The sequence below is a fragment of the Paramisgurnus dabryanus genome, chromosome 15 (assembly GCF_030506205.2).
Source record: "Paramisgurnus dabryanus chromosome 15, PD_genome_1.1, whole genome shotgun sequence".
NCBI lineage: Eukaryota > Metazoa > Chordata > Actinopteri > Cypriniformes > Cobitidae > Paramisgurnus > Paramisgurnus dabryanus.
The window spans coordinates 9,016,720-9,034,608 of NC_133351.1; the positions used below are offsets into that span (position 1 = coordinate 9,016,720).

Consider the following 17,889-nt stretch of genomic DNA (forward strand, 5'->3'; position numbering starts at 1 on the left):
AAACAAAATAAGGCCAGAATCAAGTAACAAGGTGCAGAACAAATGTGTAAAAAATTCCTAAAGTGCAGGGGAACAAAACACAAGCCACAAATAGTTAAATCATGATCTATGAATAAAATAAAAATAAAGAAATTATTAAAAAATTCGAAAATATAGGCAGAATTGCCAACTTTGTCTTATTAACTGCAGAAACAAAGAGAAAACTGCTTTGAAATGATTTATTATCCTTGAAACTTTTGGACGTGTAGTCCTGTCATGCGTGTTGTTGGATTTATTCATGCACATTAAAAATATTTATTAAGAGCTACTCTTTCACATATTATTTGCATAGCATTATCATAATAGGCTGTATATTAATATATTGGGAGAAATATGTTATTAGTTATGAAATCAGATAATGTGCACCCATATATAGCCAAAATTGAATGATCCTCATTTCATAACACATCGGCAACGATTCGACTGTGAGATTGGTAGTCGAATAAGCCTTCTCCTATTAAAGCATTGAATCTTTGACTATTCGGAGTCACACCTATATGTATGACAATGGACAATTTTGCTAAGATCTTGAAGATAATCTGTTGAAAAAAAGAAAGTTCAAACCAAACCCTTAAATATCTAATTTATATTTATTTATTGTAAAATATTGTATTACAAAAAGTATAAGTTACATTTATTGTAAGTTGTATTGTATTGATTATGATAAAATGTTTAATTTGATTATTAACTTTATGTACATTATCTATGTTGACAGCAGCGTGATTTCGGATACAGCTCCGTTCACCCCCTCTTCTGATTGGCTGTGATTTTGTTGATAGATAATGTTGATCTCATAGTCATGTCGCATCTGGTGTGGTCTGGAAATCGCATTGTGATGCAGTTGTCACGTTGCTTGGCAGCTGTAGCCAGCTAAATTTAACTTAACTTTGTTTACATTTACGCATTTTGCAGATGCTTTTGTCTAACAATGCATCTTTTCTTGTTTTGGAATGCATTTCACTCTTTTTTCACATTACATTTTCCGCATAAAAACTCACGTAAATACCGTCACACTGTCTGTGACATCACAAGACCCCTTCCCAGCCTAAGTGTCTTTTCAGTCATTTTATTTTCAAATCTTGTAACTTATGACTGTGCCTTCGGTGTACAGCTGGCATAGAGATGGTCTGCTCTAAAAATAGAAGCCTACCTCCTCGCACATGCCCTTTATCTTAATGAACTCTTATTTCCAGAAGATTGGCAGTGAGCTCAGATACACGGATGCTCGGCGGGACTCTGCGGCTCACATCCCCGGGAGTTCTTAGTTTGCATGCGCGATGCTCCCCTGTCCGTATCTTTTTGTCTGTCTGCCCTTTGTACATTGATTGACTGGCGCTGTGCCGTGCTGTACATCTGGAGAGAGCAAGGCATCAGCAGATTTATGCTTCGTTAGTCAATGGTGAAGTGGAGCATCAGCTCCGTCATAGAAGCATCGCACAGAAGCAATCCACTCCTGTCAGACATAATCAATCACTTTCGCTCCTCGCGGTCTGGAACCGGAGCAGAGGGGCTACGGTGAGAGCTCGTGCGACAGTCTGAGCCGTGGCGCGTTGTATAAATTGACTGGTACATCTCTGTTGTACCGGCGGTAATCTTTAATGCTTTTCAGATCTAAGAAGGCACTTCTTAGGAGACTGCGTGTCAGACAGAACTAAGACAGAATTGGTTGCTTTGTTCACAAACCTTGTGAGCTTCTTAACACAGTACCTACATACGCAGTTGCCTTTTAAAGCCTGAGAGGTGGGAGTTTCTAACATTGTTATAAATGCAGACGGAGCAACGGTCCATAGCTACGAATATATAGCTTTTTTATCATGTTGTATATCATACCATTTTGACAGCAAATCAATTTTGCAGATAAAAATGAACATTTTGAATGAAAAATATATGAAGATATATGAATATCACCAATATGCCTATAAATCATACTGTACAAGATGAAAAATCAACATGTGCCTTTAATAATTCTTTGCTAAAATAAAATAAATGTTAGCATCATTTAAGACGATTGATCGCAATTAATCGTTTGTGTTATTTGTGTGTACTGTGTGTAATTATTTTATATATGTACAGTACTGTGCAAAAGTCAAAAGGCTACGATCACCTTTGTTCAACTGTTTTGTTTTTATTACCTTATAGAATGAGCTGCATAGAAGTCTTTGCCATGTTTCTACAATAGCCCTTTAACAGACAATCTAAAAATATAAATTTATTTGCAATTTAAATGCAATTATCTAATCAACCAATCACATGGCAGTTGCTTCACTGCATTTAGGGGTTTGGTCCTGGTCAAGATAATCTCCTGAACTCCAAACTGAATGTCAGAATTGGAAAGAAATGGGATTTAAGCAATTTTGAGCGTGGCATGGTTGTTGGTGCCAGACAGGCCGGTCTGAGTATTTCATAATCTGCTCAATTACTGGGATTTTCACGCATAGCCATATTTAGGGTTTACAAAGAATGTTGTGAAAAGGGAAAAACATCCAGTATGCAGCAGTCCTGTGGGCGAAAATCCCTTGTTGATGCTAGAGGTCAGAGGAGAATGGGCCGACTGATTCAAGCTGATAGAAGAGCAACTTGGACTGAAATAACCACTCGTTACAACCGAGGTATGCAGCAAAGCATTTGTGAACCCACAACACGCACAACCTTGAAGCGGATGAGCTACAACAGCAGAAGACCCCACTGGGTACCACTCATCTCCACTACAAATAGGAAAAAGAGGCTACAATTTGCTCAAGCTCACCAAAATTGGACACTTGAAGACTGGAAAAATGTTGCCTGGTCTGATGAGTCTCGATTTCTGTTGAGACATTCAGATTGTAGAGTCAGAATTAGGCATAAACAGAATGAGAACATTGATCCATCATGCCTTGTTACCACTTTGCAGGTTGCTGGTGGTGGTGTAATGGTGTGGGGATGTTTTCTTGGCACACTTTAGGCCCCTTAGTGCCAATTGGGCATCGTTTAAATGCCACGGCCTACCTGAGCATTGTTTTTGACCATGTCCATCCCTTTATGACCACCATGTACCCATCCTCTGATGGCTATTTCCAGCAGGATAATGCACCATGTCACAAAGCTCGAATCATTTCAAATTGGTTTCTTGAACATGACAATGAGTTCACTGTACTAAAATGGCCCCCACAGTCACCAGATCTCAACCCAATAGAGCATATTTGGGATGTGGTGGAACGGGAGCTTCGTGCTCTGAATGTGCATCCCACAAATCTCCATCAACTGCAAGATGCTATCCTATCAATTTGGGACAACATTTCTAAAGAATGATTTCAGCACCTTGTTAAATCAATGCCACGTAGAAATATAGCTGCAAGCAGCGATACCGGGGTCAAGCCGAAAAGGGCACAGAAGGGTGTAAAGTTGAGTTTGGATAAGCAGACCGAAGAACCTAGGTAAACCTAATGATTTCAGATGAAAAAACGCAAAAATAATCAACAAAAATAATCTCTGTTCTTGTCTACTGCAATCGTCGTTCTGTTATTGACAGTCATGGAACATTAGAGCACTGAAGAACATGTGAGTGATATTTGCAGTGGCAAAACATGTGTCACACAAGGGCGTAGGTTTGATTCTGGCATTGGTGGGGACATAAATAAAATGGTCGCATTGCAAAAACTGTTTATCACCGTTTACTTGACATAAACAACAGACAACTCAGTATGCACTTTACTCAGTGACATCTGACTCGCCACCCCCGGTGCCATCCCAAATTTAATGTACTATAATAAACAATTCGTTATGTCCTAGAGCCTAATAAACAGTAGCTGTTTAAGTCTTTGTCAAAAAAAGAAAATCACATAGTAACATATATGAATCCATATTAACTTTATAATATTGAAGAATATGCAATTAATATTTAATTCTTAATTTAATTTTGCCAAAAAATCCCAGTGTTGAAGTAGGTATATATATCATGCTGTTTCCTGAACACAGTTTATTAACGTTTCTGTAGTTTACATTAAATCTTCTTTTCATTAACAGACAGTTAATCAGTGTGAAAAAAATAGTTTGTTTAAAATGCAACATTATGTCTACATCTGTGCAAGTAATGACCACAGTGCAGTAATGAAAGTATTCAGCAATCATGACATGAATTCATGTTTTTACCATGTTGGGGTTATTTTCTTTCATGGATTAGGGACCCTCTAAATAACCTTGCCACCCCATTTATAAAAGGTTGACACAAGTTTGCAACTCCTCAGGGTTAACATGGGATTGTCCTGTATTGGTGAAAACACTGTCCTTGAATCATTATGTGGCACAACTTTTTTTGTGCATGAAACAGTTACAGTGGGTATAATAATACTTTCTTCCTCACTTACCTGTCGCCCGAATAATCACGCACGTCTTGTTGAGTGAACTTTGGCGCGTTGTACAAAGTGAAACCATCCTATCACACGTAGCGAGTAAAGACAAGCCCATCAAAAAGTGATGTGCGTTAGAGAGGCGGGACTCAAGAATGCTAATCCAATCATATTAGCAATGTGCGTTAGAGAGGCGGGACTAAAGAAATGCAAAGCCAATCATATTAGCGATGTGACTTACGGAGGCGGGCATTGCAGAGAACGAAAGCTGTTAACCGTTTGTGTACCACATAGAGCGTTATTTTTACAGAACGGGATTGCAAAAGATTTCTAATCTAATTTAAATGATTTCTGACAAAAATATAATAAGTAAAAAATAGAAAACACAAGAACAAGACGGACATTAGTGGTTATATATGAATACAGATTAAATGTTTGGTCGAAATTATTGCTAGGGACAATTCAGTCTTCTCTGAATATTGGTAGGGACATGTCCCTAGCGTCCCACCCTAAATCTACGCCCATGGTGTCACAACATGTTACAACAAGTTAAATGAGTCAAAATACACCATCCCCATGTGTCTACAATGTTCTGATGCAGAGAAAAAGCTCTTGCAAAAACGGTTGATAAGGTATTCTCATTGGTTGCTAGAGAGTAAATGAACATGCACCAGTGATTATAGTTCAATTCATGAAAGGAATAATCCATGAAGACTCATGGTTTTAGATGTGTTTTTGCAGTAGTTATAGGCAAAAATAGCCATTTTCTATCTCAAAACCACTAGGTGGCGCTATGACAAAACTGTGCATGCAACCTTAGGTCATGACTGTGTTACATCTAGCTAGTTTCATGACTATACACTTTAGTTAAGCAATAAAATAGTTGTATGACCATAGGGCTTGGTTGATATGAAAGATTTTGTTCAATTATAGGGCCACCTAGTGGTGGAGGCATACCATTTTTTTTGTGTGGCCTCAGACTGTGGTCGTACATCTGCGTATCAAATCTGGTGAAAAAATCTCTTTTCGTTGCGAAGTTATAACCATTTATGTGTAAAAAATGCGAAATTTAAAGGTAATTTTTCGTTTTTTGCATTTTTCGGCCATTTCTGATGAAAATTTTAATATAACGCCAATAGAACTTTTTGTTCAGAAGGTAATGCAATATTCTTCCTATGGTGTTTTCGTGTCGATCGGAATAACGCTCGCGGAGTTATTCGCGCGTGTTTTTTAAGTGCTATTTTGATGCACAGGGCTAACCGTAAGGCGAATCCTGGCATGTTTGGTATCGTTGGACTCGGCGACTACTCAGGACTCCAAAAAATAAAGTCCCGTGAAAATACTTTTATCGCAGCCAAAGTTATAGGCGTATAGAACATTCGTCTGACCACTAGGTGGCGCTGCAACGAAACTGTGCATGCACCCTCAGTTCCTGACTGGCATCTCGAGTACCAAGTGTCGTGTCAATAGGCCTAAGTTTGGCGAAGATACAGCCTAAAATCAGTTTTTTTGCGCTCTATGTAAAATTCATTGACGCGCTATACGAGAACGGATTGGTTTATCGAAATTCTTTTAATAACTTTTTGCCTTGAGTGTTTCTAGATGCTGCATACCGATTTTCGTGGCAATCGGGTAAAAACTCTAGGAGGAGTTCGCAAAAGTAGGTTTTACGAATATTTCAAAATGGCGGAAAAATTTTCATGACGGAAAATAACGTCATAGGGTCTAATCGAATCGTCTTGAACCAAGGAATCAGAGGAAACAAGAATTTCGTTTCTAGGACTTACGGATCAGAAGTTATAAGCAAAAACGTAAGTGCAACTTTGGACTGTTGGTGGCGCTAGCGGGTTTGAGATAGAGACTCCAAAATTGCTAGGGATATTATTTGGACTGTCCTCTGTCAGTGTGCCAAATTTCATAACTTTCCTCTGTACGGTTCTATGGGCTGCCATAGACCGCAATGGAACAGGAAGAAGAATAATATTTAAAAAGAAAAAGAAAAAGAAAAAGAAAAAGAAAACTAACGGATACAATAGGGGTCTTCGCCCATTCTGGGCTTGACCCCTAAAAACGCAAAAATAATCAACAAAAATAATCTCTGTTCTTGTCTACTGCAATCGTCGTTCTGTTATTGACAGTCATGGAACATTAGAGCACTGAAGAACATGTGAGTGATATTTGCAGTGGCAAAACATGTGTCACACAAGGGCGTAGGTTTGATTCTGGCATTGGTGGGGACATAAATAAAATGGTCGCATTGCAAAAACTGTTTATCACCGTTTACTTGACATAAACAACAGACAACTCAGTATGCACTTTACTCAGTGACATCTGACTCGCCACCCCCGGTGCCATCCCAAATTTAATGTACTATAATAAACAATTCGTTATGTCCTAGAGCCTAATAAACAGTAGCTGTTTAAGTCTTTGTCAAAAAAAGAAAATCACATAGTAACATATATGAATCCATATTAACTTTATAATATTGAAGAATATGCAATTAATATTTAATTCTTAATTTAATTTTGCCAAAAAATCCCAGTGTTGAAGTAGGTATATATATCATGCTGTTTCCTGAACACAGTTTATTAACGTTTCTGTAGTTTACATTAAATCTTCTTTTCATTAACAGACAGTTAATCAGTGTGAAAAAAATAGTTTGTTTAAAATGCAACATTATGTCTACATCTATGCAAGTAATGACCACAGTGCAGTAATGAAAGTATTCAGCAATCATGACATGAATTCATGTTTTTACCATGTTGGGGTTATTTTCTTTCATGGATTAGGGACCCTCTAAATAACCTTGCCACCCCATTTATAAAAGGTTGACACAAGTTTGCAACTCCTCAGGGTTAACATGGGATTGTCCTGTATTGGTGAAAACACTGTCCTTGAATCATTATGTGGCACAACTTTTTTTGTGCATGAAACAGTTACAGTGGGTATAATAATACTTTCTTCCTCACTTACCTGTCGCCCAAATAATCACGCACGTCTTGTTGAGTGAACTTTGGCGCGTTGTACAAAGTGAAACCATCCTATCACACGTAGCGAGTAAAGACAAGCCCATCAAAAAGTGATGTGCGTTAGAGAGGCGGGACTCAAGAATGCTAATCCAATCATATTAGCAATGTGCGTTAGAGAGGCGGGACTAAAGAAATGCAAAGCCAATCATATTAGCGATGTGACTTACGGAGGCGGGCATTGCAGAGAACGAAAGCTGTTAACCGTTTGTGTACCACATAGAGCGTTATTTTTACAGAACGGGATTGCAAAAGATTTCTAATCTAATTTAAATGATTTCTGACAAAAATATAATAAGTAAAAAATAGAAAACACAAGAACAAGACGGACATTAGTGGTTATATATGAATACAGATTAAATGTTTGGTCGAAATTATTGCTAGGGACAATTCAGTCTTCTCTGAATATTGGTAGGGACATGTCCCTAGCGTCCCACCCTAAATCTACGCCCATGGTGTCACAACATGTTACAACAAGTTAAATGAGTCAAAATACACCATCCCCATGTGTCTACAATGTTCTGATGCAGAGAAAAAGCTCTTGCAAAAACGGTTGATAAGGTATTCTCATTGGTTGCTAGAGAGTAAATGAACATGCACCAGTGATTATAGTTCAATTCATGAAAGGAATAATCCATGAAGACTCATGGTTTTAGATGTGTTTTTGCGGTAGTTATAGGCAAAAATAGCCATTTTCTATCTCAAAACCACTAGGTGGCGCTATGACAAAACTGTGCATGCAACCTTAGGTCATGACTGTGTTACATCTAGCTAGTTTCATGACTATACACTTTAGTTAAGCAATAAAATAGTTGTATGACCATAGGGCTTGCTTGATATGAAAGATTTTGTTCAATTATAGGGCCACCTAGTGGTGGAGGCATACCATTTTTTTTGTGTGGCCTCAGACTGTGGTCGTACATCTGCGTATCAAATCTGGTGAAAAAATCTCTTTTCGTTGCGAAGTTATAACCATTTATGTGTAAAAAATGCAAAATTTAAAGGTAATTTTTCGTTTTTTGCATTTTTCGGCCATTTCTGATGAAAATTTTAATATAACGCCAATAGAACTTTTTGTTCAGAAGGTAATGCAATATTCTTCCTATGGTGTTTTCGTGTCGATCGGAATAACGCTCGCGGAGTTATTCGCGCGTGTTTTTTAAGTGCTATTTTGATGCACAGGGCTAACCGTAAGGCGAATCCTGGCATGTTTGGTATCGTTGGACTCGGCGACTACTCAGGACTCCAAAAAATCAAGTCCCGTGAAAATACTTTTATCGCAGCCAAAGTTATAGGCGTATAGAACATTCGTCTGACCACTAGGTGGCGCTGCAACGAAACTGTGCATGCACCCTCCGTTCCTGACTGGCATCTCGAGTACCAAGTGTCGTGTCAATAGGCCTAAGTTTGGCGAAGATACAGCCTAAAATCAGTTTTTTTGCGCTCTATGTAAAATTCGTTGATGCGCTATACGAGAACGGATTGGTTTATCGAAATTCTTTTAATAACTTTTTGCCTTGAGTGTCTCTAGATGCTGCATACCGATTTTCGTGGCAATCGGGTAAAAACTCTAGGAGGAGTTCGCAAAAGTAGGTTTTACGAATATTTCAAAATGGCGGAAAAATTTTCATGACGGAAAATAACGTCATAGGGTCTAATCGAATCGTCTTGAACCAAGGAATCAGAGGAAACAAGAATTTCGTTTCTAGGACTTACGGATCAGAAGTTATAAGCAAAAACGTAAGTGCAACTTTGGACTGTTGGTGGCGCTAGCGGGTTTGAGATAGAGACTCCAAAATTGCTAGGGATATTATTTGGACTGTCCTCTGTCAGTGTGCCAAATTTCATAACTTTCCTATGTACGGTTCTATGGGCTGCCATAGACCGCAATGGAACAGGAAGAAGAATAATATTTAAAAAGAAAAAGAAAACTAACAGATACAATAGGGGTCTTCGCCCATTCTGGGCTTGACCCCTAATTAAGGCAATTCTGAAATCGAAAGGGGGTCAAACACAGTATTAGTATGGTGTTCCTAATAATCCTTTAGGTAAGCGTACACATGTAAACATTTCTTAAATATATACATGCATGTGTGTGCATTTTCTGCACAAAGTTATTATACACAATTCACACACATATGATGTAAACAAAAACTTTTATTCTGCTATAGATTAATCGTTTTGCATCCCTAATACATAATAATTACACATAAATTACGCAAATACATACTTTTATTTTGTATGCAATTCATCATTTGACAGCCCTATTTAGGATACGATCTGAGATTTCAAACCATTGTTGCACTCAAAACAGCAGAATTTTTTCCATTCATACAGTATTTGCATAATTTCCCAATTGTTTTTTCTTTTGTATTTAATTTAGCCAAACACCACACCATGAGACCATACGCAGTTCCAAATGAATTTTGCAATGGATTGAAAGAAACGTGATGCTGCTTAGATTGGGATAAAATGATGTAACTTAGAAGACAGCGTACTTTAATTAAATTTAATGGATTTTTGTAATGACCTTTGTTTCAGGAGATCCCTTAAAATGCTGCCTATGTAGGCAGCTAACTAGGTTTAGGAACCGTTCAACTGAAATCTGTACAACTCTTGGATTGGACTTTCAGAAGCTCGATTGGTTTGTTTGTTTGATCCAAGCCAAGGGAACGTGATCCCGTCTCTCAATCGATGAGACACTGTTAGCTCCGGTGCTTAGCACAGACGCCCCTGATGGCTTCGGTTATGTGAAAAGAAACAGCTGGAGGACCTCTGAGGACTAATTTTCACATCACCATCGATCTGTGATTCATTGGTCCTCGTTACCACGGGCATCTGTGTCTGATTTGTCAACGGCGAGATGGATGCAGTTACCGGGGGGTTTAGCTTACTAATATTAGTCTTTAACAGCATCGAGTGTCTTATTCGGCTCTAGGTGACAAATACACCCCTCCATCTTCTCCGCATGGGCAGCACACGCGCATATATGTGTACTAGATAGATTTGGCATTATTGGATTGTCAGTCTTAGAGATTGGAAGCTGTGCTTAGCACCACAACAAAATCATTTACATCCTACGGGAGTGTGAAGAGGCTGTGGGCTTGTTTTGAGGAGGCTCATGAATCCAAATGAAATTTTATGGACCACTGGACCTCTTAATTGTCCCCCAGGTGTTATCTCAGTGCTGGTGCTTAATCTCAACATATATCCCTTTTTTTACCTCCCCACGCTATATTATGTTTTTATTTCCATGCTATTCTGTCGCCACCCAACAGGGACAAATGATCTGATGGGTTGGGGAGCAAACAGATCCATAATGCCCACTTTGGGAATAACCCATGTCATTAATTTCACTCATATGTTAAAGCAGGGGTGGGGAACCCTGGTCCTGGAGGGCCACTGTCCTGCAGAGTTTAGTTCCAACCCAAATTAAACACACCTGAGAAATCTAATTCAAGTCTTCAGGAATACTTGGAAATGAAATTTAGGTGTGTTAGATTAGGGTTGCAACTAAACTCTGCAGGACAGTGGCCCTCCAGGACCCAGGGTTCCCCACTCCTGTGTTAAAGGGACACACTTTTCCAGCTCCCCTAGAGTTAAACATTTGATTTTTATAAACTTGTACCTTCATAAAATGTAGTAAACATACAACATACACATTTCTGGATTTATTCAGGAATATGTTTGGCCTGCGGCCTGTAGATTATGCGCTGACTCCAGAAATGCAGAATGTCCTAAAAAGCGCCCCCGAGGCACCCGATCCTGTAACAGTCGCCCTGGGGCTGTCCGACAGTCTCTGTAAGGTACATGACCCAAAACACTACTATTTAATATTTTATCTTGTAAGTTGCTGTGGTAGGACAGTGTCAGTCAAGAGTTATTGTAAATAAAGTGCCTTTCTGTTTATTTGTATTCCTGTAGTCTTCAGGCTGTGCGTGGGAGGCCGGGGGTCCGATGGTTCTGATTGGCAGTCAGTTGTCACAGAGTCAGAGGACGCAGCTTGCTAAAGCAGCTCGTCTACTCGGAGGAAAACCAGTCGAGTGCTTTTCAAATGCAGGTACGCCTCCTTTGAAGAGCTGAGCAGGTGGGGTAATGTTTTATCAGGGTAACTGTATACGATTGCTGTGTTTCTTCAACGCCCTCATGTGTAAATAATGCAGTTCTGCCCACTAAGTGGATATTTAACACAGAATAAATTGGCAATATACAATTCTGTACCATTAAATCCAGTGTACACCGTTTGTATTTTCATAATGCTGTCTGATGTGTTTTTTCATTATTCGTCTATGTAAATGTGGTGCTGTTATGGCATGTTTTTTGATTTTTGACACGCGTGCAGCGAAATGCATGCCTGTTTTGAAGTCACAATAAAATGGAAGTTTATTGAAGAATTGAGAAACAAAATAGGGCGGGACTTGAATTTGGATTTTTGGAAGTTGCGTCATATTGCTATATGCAAGTCGTTGCAATGCTTTCCTGAGCCCTGCCCTCTCACCGGTCCTTGTGACCAGAAGTAAAGAAAGATTAGGCTTGTTTGAGATGAGCGAATTCTGCGCAGACCGATCGGTGAGGTTTGCCGCTTGCTGTTGAGGGAGGAGCTGAAGACGGAGCCATCAAGCCGACACATGTTGCTTGCTGTAGTAACGGTGCGCTGTGTTTCTTTTTATTTAGCGTGAATAAAGTGAATTTGATGGGGAATTTTTTTTAAACAAATTTTTAAAGAAAAAGTTACAAACAAGAAACATTTTATATTGAATATTTTAATTTCTGCTTATACTGTATGCCTGAAAATAACGTGAAACAAGCCTACACTATTAAAATTCCAATAGACCGTTTCATCGGACGGACGTGCGCTGACACGGTACAAGTCTGGATCCGAACTTTACTTCCGGTTTCATTTTTTTAATGGGCTGACTAGTTGCTAAACTGATCTCTTGAACAAATGCATCGTCGAGAATAACAAATGTTTTGGTTTCCTAGGTAGTCTAGGTGTTGTTTTTTTGCTTGTTATATAAATAAACTATGTTTAAAGAACTTTGTTGTTATTTATTTTTAGGAGAGTTTACCGGAAGTTATGTGCGGACCATGACAGCTGGTTGTTTATGTTGTTACTGCTGAAACCGTCTATAGAGTTAATTTTTTATTTTATTACACGACACAATATAACATATTTATGCATATTAACGTGTTTTACCTGTTATAAAAACATGAATTTAAAATGTTTATTAGTGAAACTGAAGGTTGAATTAAACTTGAAACGCACGTGATCATTGTCATCAGTGAGGCGACCAATCACGAAGAGCTGTGTCTTCATCAGAACCGCTCTGGAGAGGCTGCGCCGGCCTAGTTAGCCGGTTATTTTCGAAACGCTTTCGCGGTACTTTAAAACCATACGTCACATGCCTTCAGCGGCAGCTCAAGTAGGATAAAATTACTAACCGGCATGCACTGCTTCAAGTCAGCGCCGATCGGTCTGCGCAGCGCCACATGGACTCGAACAAGCCTATTGTTTCGAGAATGGGAGGAGATTTGCATTTTTGATTAAAGATTATTAGGGCATGTGATTTTTAAAATGAATAAAGCTCACAGATAAGTAATTTGAAAAATACCACAATATAAAAAAGTTTTAATTTCGATTTCATTGTGACGTTGACCAATTAGAGTGTCTTGTCAAAATAAGTGCCTACTGCAGACGCATCTAAAAGGTTTATGATAAAAGAGACGTTCACATTTGCCAGATACTCGCATAATCTCATGCGTAATCAGAGTTTAGTGTTAAGGGAGTGTCTTGTGTGTATTTTGTGAACGTGAGCGTCTCTTTTATCATGAATGTTTTTGACGCGTGTGCAGCAGGCACTTATTTTGACAAAACACGTGATGCACATGGTTCACATGACGCAACAAACACATATTTTGAAAACACAAGCAACACAACAAATACAGAATGGCCATTAAAATTTCTCAAAGACTGGCTAAAGAGAAAAAAATGGAGACAGACAAGTATGAAGCAGAGGATCTTAATAAGGTATTACGATCATTTAATGCATCTGTGCAAAGTTTCGCGGAAGGATAAACATGTTAATTTAAAACAAATATGCCAATAAAGTGTTTCAAATTCATATTCATGTCCAGTTTTTTTTCTTATGTGGCAAGTAGCCGTGTAATAAGCGGGATAATGTAGAGGCAGCCGGTAGTTATTGGGAAATAAGCCCCTTCAGTGTGATACAAGACCCTCCGCTTCGCGTCGGGTCCTGATCACACTGTCGGGGCTTATTTCCCAATAACTACCGGCTGCCTCTACATTATCCCTTACATAATCCATTTATATTAAAATGTATCTAAAAACTAAACATTTTATAACCATCATATACGTTTCACATTCTTTATGATCATTGATCATTTTTATTTACACATTTGCATGTCATTCTCTTTTCATCGACCAAAAACTACATTACTTTGGATTAATTATTTATTTATTTATCGGGATACCATTGCGATATACATATTTCAATACTTTCTATATATTATACAGCCAATAGTGAGTGTTTAAATTAGCAGCTGTATATGGGATTCCAGTGTGCACAGCCCATAAGCTGTTAGTGAACTTTTTTCCCCTTAAAAATTAAAAATTGACACCCGATTTTCACTTTTATTTCAATAAACCTTCAAGTGGTGGTTTTCTAGTCCAAGACGGGGGTTATTCTAGTCCAAGACTAAATTGCATGTTTGAGCTTCCTTAATTTAACAAACATCTTTCACTGACATAAATTAGTGCCATTGATTTTTTCTCAAAATGTACACCAGTATTGTTTTTGTAACGTATGCTTGCATAAACTACTTAAATTTCCTAATATGGACTCTAAACACAGAATCTAGAGTTTACATGGGTTCACACCCAAACTGTGTACTAGCTTATTCTAATAAGAATGCTAAATGTAAATCAAATGGGTTTAATTTTTGGTTCTGTTGAGAATGGGATTATCCTAATACCACATGGACAGCCAAAACAGCTTAGCACTTGATGGATAAAAACAATGAAATCTTTTTAAGGCAGTGAAATGAAGTGTCGCTTCTTTCTTTGCTTTTGTCCCATCTTGAGTTGTGAGAAGAGCATTAGCAGCCATCCAGCTCGTGAATGATAAGATTATAAAATCCTACATTATGTTGCCAGTACTTTTAGTGACGAATGAAGCTCTCAGGAGCCTTAGACTCCAAAAATCACACCGGCAGCCAAACAGCGTTTCTCGTCCGCTAGGCAATCGAAGTTGGAACCGAGCAGAATTAAAGTAATTGAAGTTGTTTCTCATAAACGCATGTAGCTGAAGCAAAATGTGGCTTTCTCTAAGAAAAAGGGTTGTGCATTTGTCACTCGACAATTTTTTTTCTTTCCCGTGGTTCTCTTGAATGGAAGATATTTTATGGGCTTGGTAAAATGTAGTTCTTCTATTGATTTGGAGCCTCACAGCAGAGCATCTTTATTTCTTTCTATGGACTAAGATTGGTTCACAATGAACGACAAGTTGGTTTTTTATGGTTGAGTGGTTTTAGATTTTTTTTGGTCCTGATATTTTTAGTGACAAGGCTTTAGTTATGGTGGTCCAGTAAATAGAGGGAATTTTCCGCACACAGAAAAATTCAATCAGACCAAAAGAGGTCTATCAAAAATATTTTTTATTATTTCATTTGCAAAAAGTGACAACAGTGCAACATGTATAAAAATAGACTACAGGGCAGACGTTTCAGGCCATGCTTTCTTCAGTGCTCATCAAGTTATGGTGGTGAGAGTGTACTGTGCCCTTCTCGTAGACATTTTGCATGCAAAAACATATTTTAAATTCAAAGTAGCCCTGTCACAGTAGCTACATTTCATAGTTCGGTTAATTGCCCCAGAAATAATAGTGATAGTCAATAGTATTGTCTTTTTAAGACCATTTTATGTCACTGATATGACAATAAAATATTATATTAAGTATTATAAGTATATATATGTATATATATGTGTATATGTATATGTATATGTATATGTATATGCATATGTATATATATATATATATATATATATATATATATATATATATATATTAGTATTTTATATATATATATATATATATATATATATATATATTATATTAAGATAAAAAATACAAAATATTAATATATAATTGGAAAAAATAATATTAAAAATATTTAAAACAAAAATAAATATTATAAAATATGCATTTCTATTTTAAACAGCTAATAGTGATTGTTCAGTATAAATCTCAGCTTCACAGGTTAATTGCTTTAGACGAATGTTTACTTTGATCGCATCTGTGAGCATGCTCCATTACGTGCAGTCATGTTTATAATATCTACACCTCAGATCTAACCATAGATGTTATGGTTGTTTCAGATGACTTTTAATTTGTAAAGTTCTTTTCATTGCCTCAGTTTTTTTCCCGGATGTATTTCTTTCAAATTATATGTATTTACCAGTAAAAACATGACATTTCAGCTTGAGTAGCTTCACTTTCCGCTCTCTCTCTCTCACTCTCTCTCTCTCTTTCTCTCTCTCTCTGTGTGTGTGTGTGTGTGCGTGCGTGCGTGCGTGCGTGTGGACCATGAGCTGCACATGCCACTTCCGAGATAAACAGCAGGCATAAATATCAGAGGCAATGGCGATCGTCTAAAATGCTAATAATTTTCTTTGTTTTTGCACACAAACCCACGTAAACACTATTAAAATATAGCCTCTCAAAAAAACTACTGATGTCATGTTCACCTATCGTTCAATAAGTCGATATAGTTATCATAGCGACAGGCCTACTTCAAAGTATTAATTTAACTCATAAGTGGGGGGCGACACAGTGGTCAGTGGGTTGCACTGTGGCCTCACAGCAAAAAGATCCCCGGTTTGAGCCACGGCTAGGTTAGGTGGCCCTTGGAGGATGGCCCTGTCCCAAATGGCACACTTCATATGGACTTTCGGTCTCGCAGCCTTAAAGGGACATTCCACATTTTTTGGAAATATGTTCATTTTCCAGCTCCCCTAGAGTAAAACATTTTAATCTTACCGTTTTGGAATCCATTCAGCTGATCTCCATGTTTGGGGCTAGCACTTTTAGCATAGGTTAGCATCATTTATTGAATCTGATTAGACCATTAGCATCGCGCTAAAAAATAACAATAGAGTTTTGATATTTTTTCTATTTAAAACTTGACCCTTCTGTAGTTACATCGTGTACTTAGACCGACAGAAAATTTTCTGCGGGTATTTCGATTTCATCCCACAGGCCAAAAACATGCAGTTTTTTTTAGGTGAATTAAAGATATCTAATTAAACCTCCCCCAACCTGTGCATGGATTCACTTGTTTGGATCAACTTGTGTATGGATAAACTGGTTCTCGCCATGGATATAGCCATAGATGCTGGAATGCGTGAAGAATAAATAAATAAAGAACCCATAAGTGACATCAGCAATTCAGACATATTTTTCAAGCTGGCCTGGCTCATAATGGGCCGTAGAAAACAATAAAACATTTTTTCTATTTAATTTTAGTTCACTATAAAAATCCATTGTTTAAAAATGGTTTTGAACTAAAAACCATAAGTTGCCTCTTCATCGCCATCTCTGTTTGAAACAAAAAATGCTGGTTCCTTTACATACTTCACTTTATGTGGGTTGAGGTCAAATGAAGTCAGACGTTACCTGAGAAATCCTACCAGACAGCTTAACTTAAAAAAGATTATATTTATTATAATGTTATTATATTATTATGATAACGATCAGGGGCTTCATGCACCAATTTTTTTTAAGGGGGCAAAGTGTGCACAGCTCACAGAAATTTGTGGATACACAGACATCAAACGAAACATTACAGAGCTTTCAGTCTTTTCCATGGCACTAACATTTCTAAAAATCAGAACACCCCTGCTTTTATGCAAAAACTAACTTTCATATCAAATACTATTTATTCGGAATAATGACATATTGGTATCATATTTACATCTGAAATTGCATGTTCTAATTATTTAAGTTTAAATAAATGACTTGTTTAATTGTGTCATTAATGCATTTTGCCCAACAACTGCATTATCCTATAATTAATGTAATTTTAAATCCATTAAGTATATACACAACGAAAATGACACCACGTGATTGACTTTAATGTTCAATAATGATTTAAAATTTTTTTTAGATAAAATTATTAGAGGAACGCATTATTGCATCAAATTTTACCTCATATGTGATTCCACGCCCCCGTGAACTCTGGCGAACTTTGGTATGGTACCAAGATGAATCTAGAAATCTACTAATATAACGTCGAGACTGTCACATTTTAAACCATACATTTTCTACACGGAGGAGGTTAACTGCACATTACCGTACTGAGGTTTGGAAATGTTGTGAGCGTTTTTTTTACACGTTTTAATTCCTCAGATAGCAAAATGCAACAGCAAAGAGCCTGTGAGCGCGCTCAGATGCTAATGACGTCTGCGACTGCCCTGTCTGCAG

At 37.7% G+C, this 17,889-nt stretch overlaps 1 protein-coding gene across 1 annotated transcript in view; it reads left to right on the forward strand.

Annotated features, from left to right (window-relative positions):
• The window catches only part of bard1 (BRCA1 associated RING domain 1), a 46,910-nt gene that overhangs the window by 14,897 nt on the left and 14,124 nt on the right, over window positions 1-17,889 (forward strand). Inside the window, exons 6-7 of the mRNA XM_073812015.1 lie at window positions 11,070-11,196; window positions 11,315-11,450. Of these exons, the coding sequence (XP_073668116.1) occupies window positions 11,070-11,196; window positions 11,315-11,450 (263 nt within the window). The remainder of the gene's footprint in view (window positions 1-11,069; window positions 11,197-11,314; window positions 11,451-17,889) is intronic.